The sequence below is a fragment of the Salvelinus namaycush genome, chromosome 18 (assembly GCF_016432855.1).
Source record: "Salvelinus namaycush isolate Seneca chromosome 18, SaNama_1.0, whole genome shotgun sequence".
Taxonomy (NCBI): domain Eukaryota; kingdom Metazoa; phylum Chordata; class Actinopteri; order Salmoniformes; family Salmonidae; genus Salvelinus; species Salvelinus namaycush.
Genome location: NC_052324.1, coordinates 1,754,988 through 1,772,575, shown reverse-complemented (window position 1 = coordinate 1,772,575; position 17,588 = coordinate 1,754,988). Strand labels below are relative to the sequence as shown.

The window sequence follows — 17,588 nt, the reverse complement described above, 5'->3', positions numbered from 1 at the left end:
CATTCTGGAATGTAAATCCACTTCAAAAACTCTGCTACAAAAAACTTGGAGTCTTCTCAGGGACAATGTACATACATGCCTTTGACAGTGTCCTGACAGAGACAAATAGCACCCTGCTTCATAGACTTTCAGCACATAGTATCAGAGTTGTCCATTGTCCATTCAGTTCAGTGCTCTAACAATGAATCATCAACAGACATTTTCTTCTAGCACACTGCTAGCCAAGAGGTTGAACAGTTTAGGGTAGGTGTTTTTGTTGGAAGAACCAAATGCTGCATACGGCTGTAGCATTGGGCGGTACGAGTGCTTTCGAAGCTCGTGAAGGCATCTTGACGTTGACTTCTGCTGTCCATTCAAAATACGGAGACACCCATAGACACCCATAGAGCTCCATTGTGTTCTGGTGTGGCCCAAGGAAGTCTCATGTCTTTACAGCTACTGCAGATGAAGAGGTCCTCTTCTCTCTGCTTCTGGAGTGACTGGCTGGTCTTTGGACTCTTTCTGTCCCATTCCCTTTCATTCAGTTGGATGAAACATGAGCTCAACAAGTGGCAGGGCATCAGTGAGGATAGTTGTTGGTGGTTGAGAAGTCAGTGTGTGTTCCATTTATCCCTGTCAGTGCCTGCAGAGGGGTAGCAGTGTGGGAGCAGTGGTCTGGTCTGGTTTGTAGGTGATGGATGGGAGGTGGTGGAGTGCTGCTACATCGGGGGAACTACCAGGCCGGTCATCGCTATAGAGAAAGAGAATAGTAATAATCTATTATGTTTTAGATAAAATCTTATTCTTGACAATGGCAATCATTATTATAACCCCCAAAAAGCCAGACATATTGTATTGTCATGCCTGCCTAAACTATGTGTATGTGGGCATAGATGAGTTTTTATACAGAAAGAGGGGGGTTTTAACACACAAAGAGATGTTTCTAAGATTGTAGTTTGGTTCTACCTCTGAAGCTGTTGCCTCCTGAAGCGGGACAGGCAGGAGAGGAGGAGCCCTGGGGCCGGAGGACAGGAGCGAATGCGCTCTTCTGTTTGGCTGAGGACGGGAAGGAGGAGAACGGCAGGAGGGAGGAGGAGCTGGAACCCGGGATAGTGGGACTAGATGGCATTACTGTGGATGAGAGCGAGAGCGAGAGCGAGAGCGAGAGCGAGAGCGAAACAGTTGTTACTTTATAACAGAAGGATTCTAGGCACTGGTCAACCTTTGTCAATGGTGGGCAATTATGTTTTATTGTAACAGGTACAGGAGGAAAACACTGGATAGATTGATTGAGTAAAAGGAGAGACACTCACTGCCATAGGGAGAACCAGTGGGGGAGGCACTGCTGAAACCAGGGGACCCTGGCACCCCCAGACTAGTCATGGGCACTGCCCCGTACCCCCCACTCATGCCTCCACCACCCCCATACCCCGACTGCTGAGGGGTGGAGGCAGAGGGGTACCCCCGGGGGGACAAACTGCTGGAGTTACGAATATAACCTGGAGCGAGAGAGAGGGAAACAAAGAGAGAGAGAAATACAAAGTGTTAGAACAAGAAGGACAGAGGATAGTAAAAGACAGGAAGACACAAGTGATTTTCCCACTGGGGATATCATATCACCAACTAGAAGAAAATCAAAGGGCCAGACTTCTATAAATACGGGGAATCCAATTGTAAGTCTTATCCTGCTCACCTTGGCTGGTTTGTCCTGGCTCGCCAATGCTGACCCCCAGCTGGGAGGGGTATGAGCCCAGGCCCATGACACTGCCGTGGGCTGGGGAGCTGGGCAGGGCCTGCAGCTGGCTGTGGGGACGGGGAACACTGTACAGGGCCTCAGCGATGTCCGCTGCACGCTTCAGCAACATGTCCTAAAGAGAGACAATACAAACTGTTACTAACCCAGACCTCACAGATTTACAGTAGTTATTGATGAGTGGAATTACTAGAGGAACGGAGCGACTAAACAGTGCTGGTTACCTGATTACTGTGTGGGTTTCCATACAAGGCTTCTACCAGATCAGCTGCTCTCTTCAGTAGCATCTCCTACACACAGACAGAGAGACATGAATTAGCCTCTGGTGTTACATAGTGTACTTTATGTACAAAGGTGAGGTATGGTGACATATGGCATGTACATCATCTCACTATGTGTGGTATGTTTTCACTCACCTTAGCTAGTTTGTCAGGGTCACCAGGGTGTCTGGGAATGACCTTTTGAAGCCTCTGGAAACCGTAGTCTATGGTGGGCTCATTCAGCGCTATACACAAACACATCCACAGATACATCAGCACTAGGTCCTGACTCATCCCATGTAATGGTGCTGTTTGATATGTTGTTGGTGAATGGTTGCTGGATAGGGTGCTGGATAGGGTAGATATGGCTGGGGGGTGGGGTTAATAGGAGGTGTGTGTTTACCTGTATAGATGAAGCGTCCAGGTGCCCCCTTGCAGAACTGTTTAGATTTGTAGGACAGCGTGACCTCCACGACCCCTGGGATGTGGCGTGGGGGCGTCTGGACACGGATGGCGTGGGGCGTGATCAACTAAGAGAGAGAGAAACAGGGACAAGACAGAGAAGGAATGAGCAACGACTGTTTGACAGTCTACAGTATCTGATGGAATAATACGGTTTGCTCTCATAATGCCAACATGTAGAAGGCAGCCACTAAATGACTGTGCAAATGAGACAAGCCATATGCTTTTGTTACCTTGTCCCTTATGTTTTCAATCAGTAACCGTCTCGTTAATGAGTTGTTTTAAAGAGACAGTTACAGTAAAGCCACATAGCTACCTCGCTCCACACCAGCATGCTGCCGAACACCACCTGCAGTCCATCAAAGAAGTTCTCCCCGATTACGATGACCATGGCCCCGCCCGTGGTCCAGCCCTCACTGGGGCTGATGGCTTTGATACATGGGGTGGCTGGAGAGGAAGGGCAATAATGTCATTTTAATATAACTTATTGCATCTCTTGGCAATGTATTCAGTTTCTGTTTCAGGGTGTCAGCCTTAGACCTTGAGGTTAGCCATTAGTACAGCAGTAGTTAATCAATCAATCAAATGTATTTTAAAAAGCCCTTTTACCATCAACAGTTGTCGCAAAGTGCTTCTACAGATGAAGAAGCACAGTATGAATGTCTACAGTATGAATGTCTACAGTATGCATGTCTACAGTATGACTGTCTACAGTATGAATGTCTACATTATGAATGTCTACATTATGAATGTCTACAGTATGAATGTCTACAGTATGAATGTCTACAGTATGAATGTCTACATTATGAATGTCTACAGTATGAATGTCTACAGTATGAATGTGTTCCTGATGTATCTCTGCCCCAGTGCAGGTCGTGTTTTGTCTCTTCTTACCATACTCCATACCGTTCTCCACTGACTCTCCAGGCTCTAGCCTGCGAGCTCTCCGGCCATGTTTGGAGTTATTGTGGACAAACATGTTATCAGACACGGCTAAGACATGGCCGTCTACACTCACAGTGCTGGACAGGACCACCTGAAAGACAGGGGAGGACGGGGAAGAGGAAAAGACATACCATGAGTTTATCTGGGTTTATCTGGGTAACTAAAGTGATATCAGTTCACTTTTTGTGAGATTTGGTTTCCTGCAAAATCCCTTGGCCACAATCCATTTCAACATCCAGCTGATAGGTGTGACAACCCTACTACACTATATCATATTTTTACATCACCGCCCCCCTCTCTGTGGCCTCTCCCTTTCTCTCCCCTCCTCTCCCCTCCTGAGACTGTGGTTGGAGTTGTGGTCTGGACCAACAGCCCACAGAGGTTCAGGCCTAATCCCTCACTGACACCAGACATATGGACTGAATCTCCTATTTTTACTGGCCGTTAAAGTAGAGTGTGATATATGGTGGCCCCAATTTGATTCCTGGCCAACAGCATGTGTGTGTCCCTACCCTCTCCACGAGAAACATCAGTTCCCCATGGAGGACATGCATACAAAATGTGTGTTCTTGTGTGCTTGCCTTGGGTCTGTGTGTTTAAGAGTGTCCATACTGTATATCTATAGGTGTACATGCAGGAGGGGGTGTTGATGGTGGTGTAGGGTCTATGTCTATGAAGTGCTGAAAGACTAAGCTTTAGACATTTTGAAATAAGCTTTACAATAAGAAAGTGATGAGTAAGGGCAAAGATAAGACAGAATTGTTTCAGAATCCCAGAGCTGCACATGAAGATACTCTGGAGCACAGAAGCTGAGAAGGAAAGAGAGAGAGAAAGCAGATGTGCTTGTAGATGGTTGAGTGGTGAGGAATCTATAGGAAAATAACAGTAAATTATTGATCAAGCACCATAAACAGGCTCCTGTCCAGCTCTAATCACCTTTTAACCTGGAGGTGAGGGCCTCGGAGCGGCCGCCCGCTCATAACTTCTCAGCATGCGTCAAAGCGCAGGAGTTAAAACAAACATGGTGGAAGACAGGGAGAGAGAGAAAAAGGGAGAAGCAGAGAGATCCGGGAGAGAGAGAAGAGAAGAGAGAAGAAAAGAGAAGAGAAGAGGAGCGAGAGAGAGAGAGAGAGAGAGAGAGAGAGAGAGAGAGAGAGAGAGAGAGAGAGAGAGAGAGAGAGAGAGAGAGAGAGAAAGACAGACAGACAGGGGCTCCGGTGCTGAAAGACAGCAGAGGAAGTGATGCGGGAGTGTCCCCTGTGACCACTTCCTGGGTCACGGAGCATGACCTCCCCCATCTGGAGCCAATCACTCAATTCTTGACAACTTCCTGAAACACCTCAGCCTATTTCCTGCCCGCCTCCCCCCTTGTCTCTCCCACCCCAGTACACCCTTTTCCCTTCTCTCCCTCTTTGTTTCACTGTAGATTTTTTACTTTCACCTTTAACTTTCCCCTCCATTCCTTCCATTGGGAAATGTCTAAGCAGTGCTTCGGGCTACGGAATGGAGAAATGTGGTCCCAACTATACCTGGGCAGACCCTGAACCAAAAAAATCCCTCTTTGTGAAAGTAGAGCGGAAGGAAAGGTGGGATAGTTTTTATTCTATTTTAGATAACCATAAAATTGCTATTTTCAACATCATATATGCTGCACACACGCTCTCTCTCTCTTTCCCTCTCTCACACGTACACAAACCTCTCTCTCTCTCCTACTCTCCATACCTGAAATCTCCTCATGTCCCTTGGGTTTCCTGCTGTCTTCAGACAATTCTGGTTACACTTCAAGAAAAACTTCAAGAAGAACCTGCAGGGGTAAGAGAAAAAAACAGGACAAGTACATAAAAATCGTTAACTCAATAGACAAGAAAACATAACATGAACAATGCATTCATTATTTGTTGGCCTGTCAGTCAAGAAGATGCTGATTACTGTTCCGGTCATAGATGCATTATGAACATCTGAGCATTAATCACTGCTGTTTAGTTTAGCATTAGAGTCAATGTTATTACACTTGAAATAAAATGATGAGAATTTGAAATGGAGTCCAGTGAAAACTACTGCTGTGTTTCAAAGTGAACAGGAGACAGTGATGTATGCCAGGGGACTCTGGGGAACATGGTACCCCGCAATGCTGTATTTGAACCCCCACATTAGAACTGTGCTGGAAGAGAGAAAGTGAAACTAGAAAGACAGAGACAGAGTATTTGTATGTACATGTGCACACGTGCATGTTTGAATGAGGTTTGTGTGTGTGTTTTCATATGTATGTGTCTCATTAACTGTGTTTGTGTGTGTGTGTATCTGAGTGAGAGAGTGAGTGAGAGAGTGAGAGAGGGAGAGAGAGAGAGTATCAGAGTGTAGAAATAGAGAGAGGGGTGCTGATAGCCACCACTACAGCAGAGAAGAGCAGAGAGAGGGAGCGAGAGCTGGAGAGACTGAAATGAAGCTGGAGAGAGAAGGGGAGGGGAGGGAGAGACTCCAAATCCCAGGTGTACACAGTTCGGCAACACAGCCCGCTGCCATGGCAACGCAGCTCTGCCGCAATCCCAAAGTCCCCACGCTGATAGGTAAAGACAGAGATGGGAAAGAGAAGGCAACCACAAGGAACACATTCCGAGAGAGAGAGAGAGAGAGAGAGAGAGAGAGAGAGAGAGAGAGAGAGAGAGAGAGAGAGAGAGAGAGAGAGAGAGAGAGAGAGGTGGGGGAGGAAGAGATAGAAAGAGTATAGGCAGGGGAGATGGAGAGGAGGCAGCGGAGATGGAGAGGAGGCAGGGGAGATGGAGAGGAAGCAGGGGAGATGGAGAGGAGGCAGTGGAGATGGAGAGGAGGCAGGGGAGATGGAGAGGAGGCAGGGGAGATGTAGAGGAGGCAGCGGAGATGGAGAGGAGGCAGCGGAGATGGAGAGGAGGCAGCGGAGATGGAGAGGAGGCAGGGGAGATGGAGAGGAGGCAGGGGAGATGGAGAGGAGGCAGGGGAGATGGAGAGATAGTGGAGGGAGTTGAGGGAGTAAAGAAATGGTCTGAAGAGAAAAAGAGAATGAGAGTGAAATGGGACATGGTGAGATCAGGACAACTGATATATGTGTGTCCATGGATCAGATGCTTTGTCATTTTAGCCACAAATCTGGCCTCAATTTCACTGACACACCCAACGCTGAAATTAAACAAATAACAACAGTGATGAGGAAAAATATGGGGAGCTTGAGAAGCAGGAGCTGGGCAGCCAGTTATCCAATCCCCCCCACATTGTGTACACTGCAAATATAAGTAATGTTAATGGATAGAGTTTGTTTGGCGAGGGACTTTGTATTGCCTCCGCAGCCCAGGACCCTCCAATTCAATAGTAATCTCTCCTTCCCTCTCTCAGCCGCTTTCTCTCTCTTCTTCCATCACTTCCTCCCCTCCTCCCTCGTGAACAGGCCCTTGTTCAGAACGAACGCTTGCTTCCAAAACAGTGTCCAATATTTCTTGATTTGAGCTATTTCAGTGGAGGACAATCAATATTGTTGTTGGCGGAGGATGATTACGATTTATTAGTGAGAGCTCGGACCTCCAACCTCTCCGCTCCTCTACAGTTGGGCTCCGGGTGGATGTGTACAAAAGGCCACATAGCCTCTCCCTCCCTCTAACTACTTCCTCCTCTTTCTATCCCAATCCCCATCTCTCTCTCCATCTTTCACTCCCTCACTCCCCCCTCTCTGTATTTCCCTCCCTTACCTCTCTCTATCCTCTCTCTGTACAGTATCTATCATGCTGTCATGATTTATATGATATGTTACAGTGTGTTATGCTCAGTGTTTGAATCCAGTTGGCTTCACATCGGCTGATGAGGGATATATTGGATAATGTTCTGCTGTTTTGGTCCACTTCTTTTAAACAGTGAGATCCTTCAGTATGTGACTTCTACCCTGATATATGACAGGGAACATTGTATTAATTTGCTTCAAGTTCATGTGGGAACTCCCATACAGAGACGCTGTAAAGTAATTTATGACAACATTACCGCAGGCTCCTTTGTTGGGCTAAATGACCGTGGCCATGGCCCTGCTCTGTCCCAGACACCCTCCTCTCCCTGCCCGGCCACCTGCTCTTTGGATCTCTGGCCACTTCAAGTGCACCCAGCCAGCACTGACCGCTCACTCCAACCAGTCACATTGGTGACTTCACAGCAGGGATGTGTGACATCCCATTAAGGACACATTGTACATGTAACGACAACCCTCTGTGAGATAGGACATGTTCTATGCCGACATTCCCATTGGTCAGTGTGCATTGGTTTCTCCTTTCTTCTGACTTTCACCCATCATTCCCTCACTGTGTTTACTTGTGTAACATCATACACACTTCCATACAACACCCTCCACCACCACCTCTGCCCCCCCCCCCCCCCCAAACCCCATTCAGTCAACTTTTCACCCCCCTCAGTTCGGACACACACAGCTGCAAATGCTGAAATTAAAGCGAGACGTTGGTGCATATATTAGCATGCATTAGCCACTTTCCCCTACCCACTTAACATGCAAATCTTCCAGCCCCGTCGCCTCGCACCTTCTGCCACACATTCATTTGCTGAATTATAATTAGACTAATCTTGCATAATTAATAAGAAGTCGAGGACACTCTTTTTTCCCCCTCTATTGTGGTCGCAAAGTTTAATATCGCCATTGTTTGTTTTTGTTTTGGTATTGTAACACGCCCACACACCTCCCCACCCACAGGCTAGAGAAGATGAGGACTTGGAAAACATTGATCTGGATGTCAGAAGGAAACTGTGTGAGCGGAGGAAGGTCCAGGACTTTCATAGGAGAACTCTATTAGCTACACTGTAGATTAGACTCATAGGTATGTAAATACAGCTCTGCTGTATTTGCAGCTCTCTCATACTCAAAGTGGTTATTCCATAACCGTACATAACCATACACAGTCACTGGAACTTATTTTCCATTCCATCATATTTCCCATTCAATCACTATTTAATTTGGAAATAATTTTTTTGGGGGAAGGGGTAACTTTTTGTGACTAGTTGAGATGCCAGTTTAATATTTAATGAGCTGTCCAGTTGTCATTAATGTAAATCAAGCTATAACCCCTCCAACTGGTGTTCCCCACTACCCTCCTCAGAGACCCTGATTAGGAAACACAAACAAAAGGTAGGCCCAAGTCTTAAGCCTTGGGATCAATTTCCACACTGGCTCCATGGGGAGTCTGTTTTCCCCTCAGTCTTCCAGTCTGTATCTCTGTCGAAGGCCTCCAGATCCCCTTTGTCTGCATCTGCTTCAGTTCCCAAGACTAAACACAGGCCTCACAGCGTGTGGTGAGCAATCCGCAGGGTGACAACTTTCTTAACTAAAACGAGTTCAAAAAAATGAAAGCGTAAGTCATGACACTGCAGTAACAGCAACGTTACAAACTTAACTCTGTAATTGTTTTATTCCTACATGTTCACCTATGCATTGGCTTGCCTTCAGACCACGTTCAGCCTCAGTCAGTCCTATCTAAGGCATCTGTTACATGTAGCTGAGCTGTTACACACTGAGCCGTTACACACTGCTAGAACAAAAGAGCTGTTACACACTGAGCCGTTACACACTGAGCCGTTACACACTGAGCCGTTACACACTGCTAGAACAAAAGAGCCGTTACACACTGAGCCGTTACACACTGAGCCGTTACACACTGAGCCGTTACACACTGCTAGAACAAAAGAGCCGTTACACACTGAGCCGTTACACACTGAGCCGTTACACACTGAGCCGTTACACACTGCTAGAACAAAAGAGCCGTTACACACTGAGCCGTTACACACTGAGCCGTTACACGCTGCTAGAACAAAAGAGCCGTTACACACTGAGCCGTTACACACTGAGCCGTTACACACTGCTAGAACAAAAGAGCCGTTACACACTGAGCCGTTACACACTGAGCCGTTACACACTGAGCCGTTACACACTGCTAGAACAAAAGAGCCGTTACACACTGAGCCGTTACACACTGCTAGAACAAAAGAGCCGTTACACACTGAGCCGTTACACACTGAGCCGTTACACACTGAGCCGTTACACACTGCTAGAACAAAAGAGCCGTTACACACTAAGCCGTTACACACTGCTAGAACAAAAGAGCCGTTACACACTGAGCTGTTACACACTGCTAGAACAAAAGAGCCGTTACACACTGAGCCGTTACACACTGAGCCGTTACACACTGAGCCGTTACACACTGAGCCGTTACACACTGCTAGAACAAAAGAGCCGTTACACACTGAGCCGTTACACACTGAGCCGTTACACACTGAGCCGTTACACACTGCTAGAACAAAAGAGCCGTTACACACTAAGCTGTTACACACTGAACCGTTACACACTGAGCCGTTACACACTGCTAGAACAAAAGAGCCGTTACACTCTGAGCCATTACACACTGAGCCGTTACACACTGCTAGAACAAAAGAGCCGTTACACACTGAGCCGTTACACACTGAGCCGTTACACACTGCTAGAACAAAAGAGCCGTTACACACTGAGCCGTTACACACTGCTGGAACAAAAGCTGCACAGGACCCCTAACAATAATTTTTATTGGCATTTATCAACCTTCATTACTACTGACATGAACTGCCATGTCACAGAGACACAACACATCACTCTCTATCTATGCTGATTAGACACAAAGCTGTATCAGTGTCAACAGATCTTTATGCTACAATACATAGATTTATCAGCTATAATACAGGCTATATAGAGGTCATATGAAGCTCCCACATAACTAGACCAGTTCCTGCAGCCTTGTCTTCCTGTGAGACATCAGTCCTTCTCATGTGAGACTGGTCCTCTAGTTTCGGACATCTGCATTAATGATGACATAATCACATTTCAATAAAAGACTTGGGACAGATTTGAACCATGAGCGCTAGAGAGAGAGGACTAAAATTGAGATAATTTATTCTGACAGGGTGGGCGAGTCTCTGTTCTCTATCTAGGAACACCAATAGACACAGCGGAAAGAAGGAAGGTAGAAAGGAAGGAAGAGAGATAACAGGGATGGAGTGACAGGTCAGGAGCATGATAATCCTTCTATCAGTATTTAGACGACAGGCTGAGAGACTGAAGGAAGTAGAGAGGGAAGGTGTGGATAGGTGGTGGGGAAAGACAAGATTGAAAGTGAGAGAGAAGAAGAGAGGGAGAGGCAAAAAGAGAAGGAGCGGGAGAGGGGGGGGTAGGGGAGGAAAATTAGGAAAACAGATGTGAGGCATTAAAACATACTGACATGCTGAGGACCTTCTTCTGCCACACTCAAACACAGAGAACAGTAACTCATACACACACGCACACATACACACGCTCACATGTTCACATGTCACATGCAAGCACACAAACATTACATACACACAAACAAACTACAATGAACACAACTTAAACACAACTTAAAATGTATGCACAAAATATGCAAGTATTGGGTCAAGCAAGGTTCATGGCTCCTAGCTATTGGCTGAGTTGTGCATAGGCCAGAGTTGACCTAATCATATTTTACACTGATGCAGAAATCTACAGATGGGTCGTCATGCATCAATGTGTGGATATGCATCCAATGAATAAATGGAATTGGTTGTGGTGAGGGATGGGGGAGTTTTTTTTCTCCATGGGGAGAGTTGGTGAGGAGAGTGACTGGGGAAGAGGGGGCTAGGGAGGAGGTAATAAATACCCCTGGATCCCAGGGTCCCCTGGCAGACTGGAAGCTAGACTGGTCACCAGGGTTAACACCCGGGGCACCCGACCTTTGACACTGCTAATGGGGCACAGAGAACCCTCCACGAACTGATACCCCCTCTGTCGCATACCACCACGGGACCTTTCACACAAGCCTACTAACCCGCCCCCTCATATTTTACAACAGAAATAATACTTAGTCGTGCACTCAACTTTACTTAACATACTTTATACAACTCTCACCTCCTATCACTCACCCTCCCTGTCCAACTGCATCATTTTTTAAAGTAATCAACAACAACAAAAATATGTTTTTAACTAACCCTTAACAACTTGTTTTAGCAGGGGTTTCTCTTATTTTTGTTAAGTTGTATTGGGTGCACAGCTATGCACCTCTGTCCTCTCGAATTTCCAGCAACCCCCACCTTTCCTAATCCCAACCTGTCATAATCTATAATCTGGACCCTGTAAATCTCTCATTGACGCCTTTTTTGATCCAGGGATTAAACCCTGGGGGGGGGGGGGGTTTATAGAGGGACAGGTATGGGGGGCTCATGGACCCTCCTGATAAGTGTGAATGTGTACTTTTTGAACAATGCAACTCGTTGATCTTAAAATTACTTTACAACTTCACTGCTGGCATGATGCTATTATTCTAATCGTTTAAATAGTTGAAAGTTATGTTCCATTAACCAACGTTTGGCATAATAACGAAGGCTAGAGAGAGTAATAGGTATATGGATCTATGAATGGACAGACTGACAGACAAATACACAGAGATCCAGCAGGAGAGGATAGGGAATATACCTCCATCAATGGCCTGACCTTTCCCAGCATGCTTTGAGAGTCCTATGGGATGAAGATTTAAAATACCCAAACTGTCACACTGGATTGAGCAGCCCATTGTGCATGGACAGGTCTCATACATACCAATACAGACCTTTCCAATCCCCACACTACACCGGTGACACAAAACTGGCAACTCTAAATGCAGCAGCATGAATAAACACCAAACATAACATAAAGCTTCTACAGAACAGCAATATGGGCACATACTATATTGTGTCAAATAAATGTCAAAATGCAAAAATTTACCACAGAAATGTGTCATGTGCTCCCTCTAATACACGTACCAATTATTCCAGGATACTGAGTCTTCCTTACTAACACTGACAAAACGTATAGGCTATTATCAGCCAATAATCACCTTTGTAGTATTAAATATACCCACATACCACAGCACCTCCCAAACCTTCCTCAGAGAGGAACAAAGACAGAGGGATGGACGCTAGAGAGGAGAGAGGAGAGAAGCAACAACAGAATGAGAAGAGATGTCTTCTTAATTAGCCAGTAATGATAAGATCTGACAAACAACATCTGTTTCCAGCGAGAGAGGGAAGAAGAGGGGGGAGGAATGAGAGGGTGGGAAAGAGAGAGGTTGGGAGAGAGGGATAGGAGGGAGGAATAGAGAGAGGCAACTAGCTAAAGAAACCTGTGAAGGCAAGACAAGAGGGACCTGCTTGTATAAAGGAGTGGGGGGGACAGGAGGTGGATGTGTAAAAGATAGAATGCTGTGTAGCGTGACACTATAGAAGAACGAAGGAAGGAAGGAATGAAGTAAAACTAAAAAGAGAGAGAGAGACAGACAGGAGAAGATAATTCTGACAGGGTTGAGAGAATCTAGGAACCAGGACGAAAATAACAGAGAGAAAGGGGGAAAAAATTATCAAAATGAAGAGAGCAGGCAGACAGAGAGAGACAGACAGACAGACAGACAGACAGACAGACAGACAGACAGACAGACAGACAGACAGACAGACAGACAGGCAGGCAGGCAGGCAGGCAGGCAGGCAGGCAGGCAGGCAGGCAGGCAGGCAGGCAGGCAGGCAGGCAGAGGGTTGGACTGGAAAATGGCACATGAGGGAGGGAAGGAGAGGTGGAACGTGTGAAGAGATGGGTATGGAATCACTCAGAGGTCCAGGGTGCTGTAATTTACTGTCCGTAGCTAATCCACAGCAAATGTGTGGAGCTGAGGAGAGGAGCGGGAGGGAAGGAGAAGAGTGACGGAACAAGAAAGAGGAAAGGGGGACTGTTGGGCGCTCGGCATGCACGCTGGGAGGCTGTCAGCACATCACCCCCTGCCCTTAGCCCTGACGGATTCATCAGGACATACACACACCATAAAACATCTGAAATGTTTTGTTTGTTTTCCACTAAACTAATATCAGAGGAATGCATTTGCAGACATGTGTTGCTCAAAGGGCAATTAGACTTTACAGAAATATGCAAGCTGCCTCAAATGCACCATTCTTAATAGCAAGATGTTCTACCTACACTATGACCACACTGCAGCAGGCATGCACATCTAATACTTCGAAATACATATTTTGTGTTTGCATGTTTGAGGGGTAAGTAGGGGTGTATGTGAATGTTTTGCTGTAAGGCAGTTTGAGGGGTGAGAAGGGGTGTATGTGAATGTTTTGCTGTGAGGCAGTTTGAGGGGTGAGTAGGGGTGTATGTGAATGTTTTGCTGTAAGGCAGTTTGAGGGGTGAGTAGGGGTGTATGTGAATGTTTTGCTGTAAGGCAGTTTGAGGGGTGAGTAGGGGTGTATGTGAATGTTTTGCTGTGAGGCAGTTTGAGGGGTGAGTAGGGGTGTATGTGAATGTTTTGCTGTGAGGCAGTTTGAGGGGTAAGTAGGGGTGTATGTGAATGTTTTGCTGTGAGGCAGTTTGAGGGGTAAGTAGGGGTGTATGTGAATGTTTTGCTGTAAGGCAGTTTGAGGGGTGAGTAGGGGTGTATGGGAATGTTTTGCTGTAAGGCAGTTTGAGGGGTGAGTAGCGGTGTATGTGAATGTTTTGCTGTAAGGCAGTTTGAGGGGTGAGTATGGGTGTATGTGAATGTGAATGTTTTGCTGTAAGGCAGTTTGAGGGGTGAGTAGGGGTGTATGTGAATGTTTTGCTGTGAGGCAGTTTGAGGGGTGAGTAGGGGTGTATGTGAATGTTTTGCTGTGAGGCAGTTTGAGGGGTAAGTAGGGGTGTATGTGAATGTTTTGCTGTAAGGCAGTTTGAGGGGTGAGTAGGGGTGTATGTGAATGTTTTGCTGTGAGGCAGTTTGAGGGGTAAGTAGGGGTGTATGTGAATGTTTTGCTGTAAGGCAGTTTGAGGGGTGAGTAGGGGTGTATGTGAATGTTTTGCTGTAAGGCAGTTTGAGGGGTGAGTAGGGGTGTATGTGAATGTTTTGCTGTAAGGCAGTTTGAGGGGTGAGTAGGGGTGTATGTGAATGTTTTGCTGTGAGGCAGTTTGAGGGGTGAGTAGGGGTGTATGTGAATGTTTTGCTGTGAGGCAGTTTGAGGGGTGAGTAGGGGTGTATGTGAATGTTTTGCTGTAAGGCAGTTTGAGGGGTGAGTAGGGGTGTATGTGAATGTTTTGCTGTGAGGCAGTTTGAGGGGTGAGGGGGAGTACACTGTAGAGGATGGGGGAAAATCAGGGAAATCCAAGTACTTCCTGGGAAATAAATTCTGTCCAGATTCCTAACAGACAAACAAACAAACAGACAAACTGGGTCCAGGCCAGCACCGGGGGCATTGTTAAATCATTAGTGAAATTTAAGACATATATTTATGTTTATTTATTTTCCCTTTTGTACTTTAACTATTTGCACATCATTATAACACTGTATATAGACATAATATGACATTTGAAATGTCTTTATTCTTTTCAAACTTTTGTGAGAGTAAAGTTTACTGTACATTTTTTCTTGTTTATTTCACTTTTGTTTATTATCTTTTTCACTTGCTTTGGCAATGTAAACATCTGTTTCCCATGCCAATAAATCCCCTTAAATTGAAATTAAATTGAAATGTAAGACCTTTATAGGGGGGGAGCTGACTGACCCCCTATCCATCCCCCACACCCACTCTGCTCCACCCCTACCCACCAGCATGCAGCCAAAGAAAACAGCCCCTGTTCCTAAACACCAGTGCTAACTGGCCTCTGACTCTGGCCTCTGACACACACGTACGCTCACACACATTCACGCCTGCTGGGAGGCTGCAGGCACACACACACACACATCCATGTACACACAAACCCACACTCACTATCTCAAATACTCTCTAAAATAAATCAAGTGCCCCCCACTTAATCTCCACACCGCTCTACCAAAGGTGAAACCTGTTAGTGGCCAGACAAATGGGAAGTGTCTTTCCTCTTGCTCCCTCTCTCCCTATAACACAATGCCCGGCCCCAGACACCATTTTGAGCGCTAACCCCGTGCAGCCCAACGCAGCCCAACGCAGCCCCGTGCAGCCCAACGCAACCCCGTGCAGGCCAACGCAGCCCAACGCAGCCCCGTGCAGGCCAACGCAGCCCAACGCAGCCCCGTGCAGGCCAACGCAGCCCAACGCAGCCCCGTGCAGGCCAACGCAGCCCCGTGCAGCCCAACGCAACCCCGTGCAGGCCAACGCAGCCCCGTGCAGCCCAACGCAACCCCGTGCAGGCCAACGCAGCCCCGTGCAGCCCAACGCAGCCCCGTGCAGCCCAACGCAACCCTGTGCAGGCCAACGCAGCCCCGTGCAGCCCAACGCAACCCCGTGCAGGCCAACGCAGCCCAACGCAGCCCCGTGCAGCCCAACGCAACCCCGTGCAGGCCAACGCAGCCCAACGCAGCCCCGTGCAGCCCAACGCAGCCCCGTGCAGGCCAACGCAACCCCGTGCAGGCCAACGCAGCCCAACGCAGCCCCGTGCAGCCCAACGCAGCCCCGTGCAGGCCAACGCAACCCCGTGCAGGCCAACGCAGCCCAACGCAACCCCGTGCAGGCCAACGCAGCCCAACGCAGCCCCGTGCAGCCCAACGCAGCCCCGTGCAGGCCAACGCAGCCCCGTGCAGCCCAACGCAGCCCCGTGCAGGCCAACGCAGCCCCGTGCAGCCCAACGTAGCCCCGTGCAGCCCAACGCAGCCCCGTGCAGCCCAACGCAGTCCCGTGCAGCCCAACGCAGCCCCGTGCAGCCCAACGCAACCCCGTGCAGGCCAACGCAGCCCAACGCAGCCCCGTGCAGGCCAACGCAGCCCCGTGCAGCCCAACGCAGCCCCGTGCAGGCCAACGCAGCCCAACGCAGCCCCGTGCAGGCCAACGCAGCCCAACGCAGCCCCGTGCAGCCCAACGCAGCCCCGTGCAGCCCAACGCAGCCCAACGCAGCCCCGTGCAGCCCAACGCATCCAGAGGTTACAACACATTCCGGTCATCTAATCTGCCACTCATGGTTCACTTCCTGTCTGTATTTGAGTCGTGGGTCTTCCTGGTTCACATGAGACAACCTCCCCAAACATCACAAAATATCTTCTGACTATTTTTCTACCATGTGACTCTGAATATATTTCTCTCTCTCTGTGTTTCTTATAAGCAGTACCTGTCAGTGAGTATTTGATATTCCAGACAGTGGCACCCTCTCCCTATGTCTGTCTGTCATTCTCCTCCTCTCATTGAGTGTGTGTGTGCCTCCTGGGAGGAGGTGTCCCCCACTCCTGTGCCAGCTGCTCCAACTGGTCCAGCCTGTGCTGTTGTGTGCAGTGGAGCCGCTGGGCCCTGTCTCTGACTCCACTCACTGCCTGTCCCCTGCCTGAAGGGGATCCCTGACAGTGGGTCTGGAGGGACACTACCAGCCACCAGGGAGACGCCTGTGACAGGGAAGTGAAGGGACTGGAGTGTGTGTGTGTGTGTGTGTGTGTGTGTGTGTGTGTGTGTGTGTGTGTGTGTGTGTGTGTGTGTGTGTGTGTGTGTGTGTGTGTGTGTGTGTGTGTGTGTGTGTGTGTGTGCGCGTGCGCGTGCGCGTGCGTGCGTGCCTGCGTGTGGCTTTAAAGACAATACAAATGTGTGGCAGTGATTATGACAATGTACAAAATCAGCATCTAGGTAGATTGTGCCTGTAGCTACAGTTGGCTCAGGGAGTGCCTGTGGGAGATGTATATGTTTTGGCTACCAGAACGGGTACGCTTAGGGCCAGACGTAGTGGAGATGACGGCGTGTCATGTCATTGATCTGTGTAATTCAGATGCTGGGATCCTCTGTGGGTGGTGGTGGTGGTGGTGGAAGTGGTTGCGGTGGCGGTGGTGGTGGTGGTGGTGGTACTGGTGGTGGTACTGGTGGTGGTGGTGGTTGGTAGTGGTGGTTGGTAGTGGTGGTGGTGGTGGTGGTGGTGGTGGTGGTGGTGGTGGTGGTGGTGGTGGTGGTGGTTTGTAGTGGTGGTGGTGGTGGTTTGTAGTGGTGGTGGTGGTGGTGGTGGTGGTGGTGGTGGTGGTTGGTGGTGGTTGGTAGTGGTGGTGGTAGTGGTGGTCGTTGTGGTGGTGGTGGTGGTTGGTAGTGGTGGTGGTGGTGGTTGGTGGTGGTTGGTAGTGGTGGTGGTGGTGGTGGTGGTTGGTGGTGGTGGTGGTGGTGGTGGGTGGTGGTGGTGGTTGGTAGTGGTGGTGGTTGGTTGGTGGTGTTGG

General features: G+C 48.3%; 1 protein-coding gene across 7 annotated transcripts in view; it reads right to left on the bottom strand.

Moving 5' to 3' along the window:
• Positions 1-698: 698 nt before the first annotated feature.
• LOC120062656 (transcription factor COE2-like) overlaps positions 699-17,588 on the bottom strand; it is a 32,433-nt gene continuing 15,543 nt past the window's right edge. For 2 of the 7 annotated variants that reach the window (XM_039012697.1, XM_039012698.1), the window contains exons 7-16: positions 5,122-5,203; positions 3,349-3,490; positions 2,771-2,901; positions 2,396-2,522; positions 2,149-2,237; positions 1,957-2,022; positions 1,673-1,847; positions 1,293-1,478; positions 946-1,110; positions 699-730 (exon numbers count right to left, since the gene is read on the bottom strand). In XM_039012697.1, coding sequence (XP_038868625.1) covers positions 699-730; positions 946-1,110; positions 1,293-1,478; positions 1,673-1,847; positions 1,957-2,022; positions 2,149-2,237; positions 2,396-2,522; positions 2,771-2,901; positions 3,349-3,490; positions 5,122-5,203 — 1,195 coding nt within the window. The remainder of the gene's footprint in view (positions 731-945; positions 1,111-1,292; positions 1,479-1,672; positions 1,848-1,956; positions 2,023-2,148; positions 2,238-2,395; positions 2,523-2,770; positions 2,902-3,348; positions 3,491-5,121; positions 5,204-17,588) is intronic. The other 5 variants (XM_039012699.1, XM_039012700.1, XM_039012701.1 and 2 more) reach the window with 4 other exon arrangements.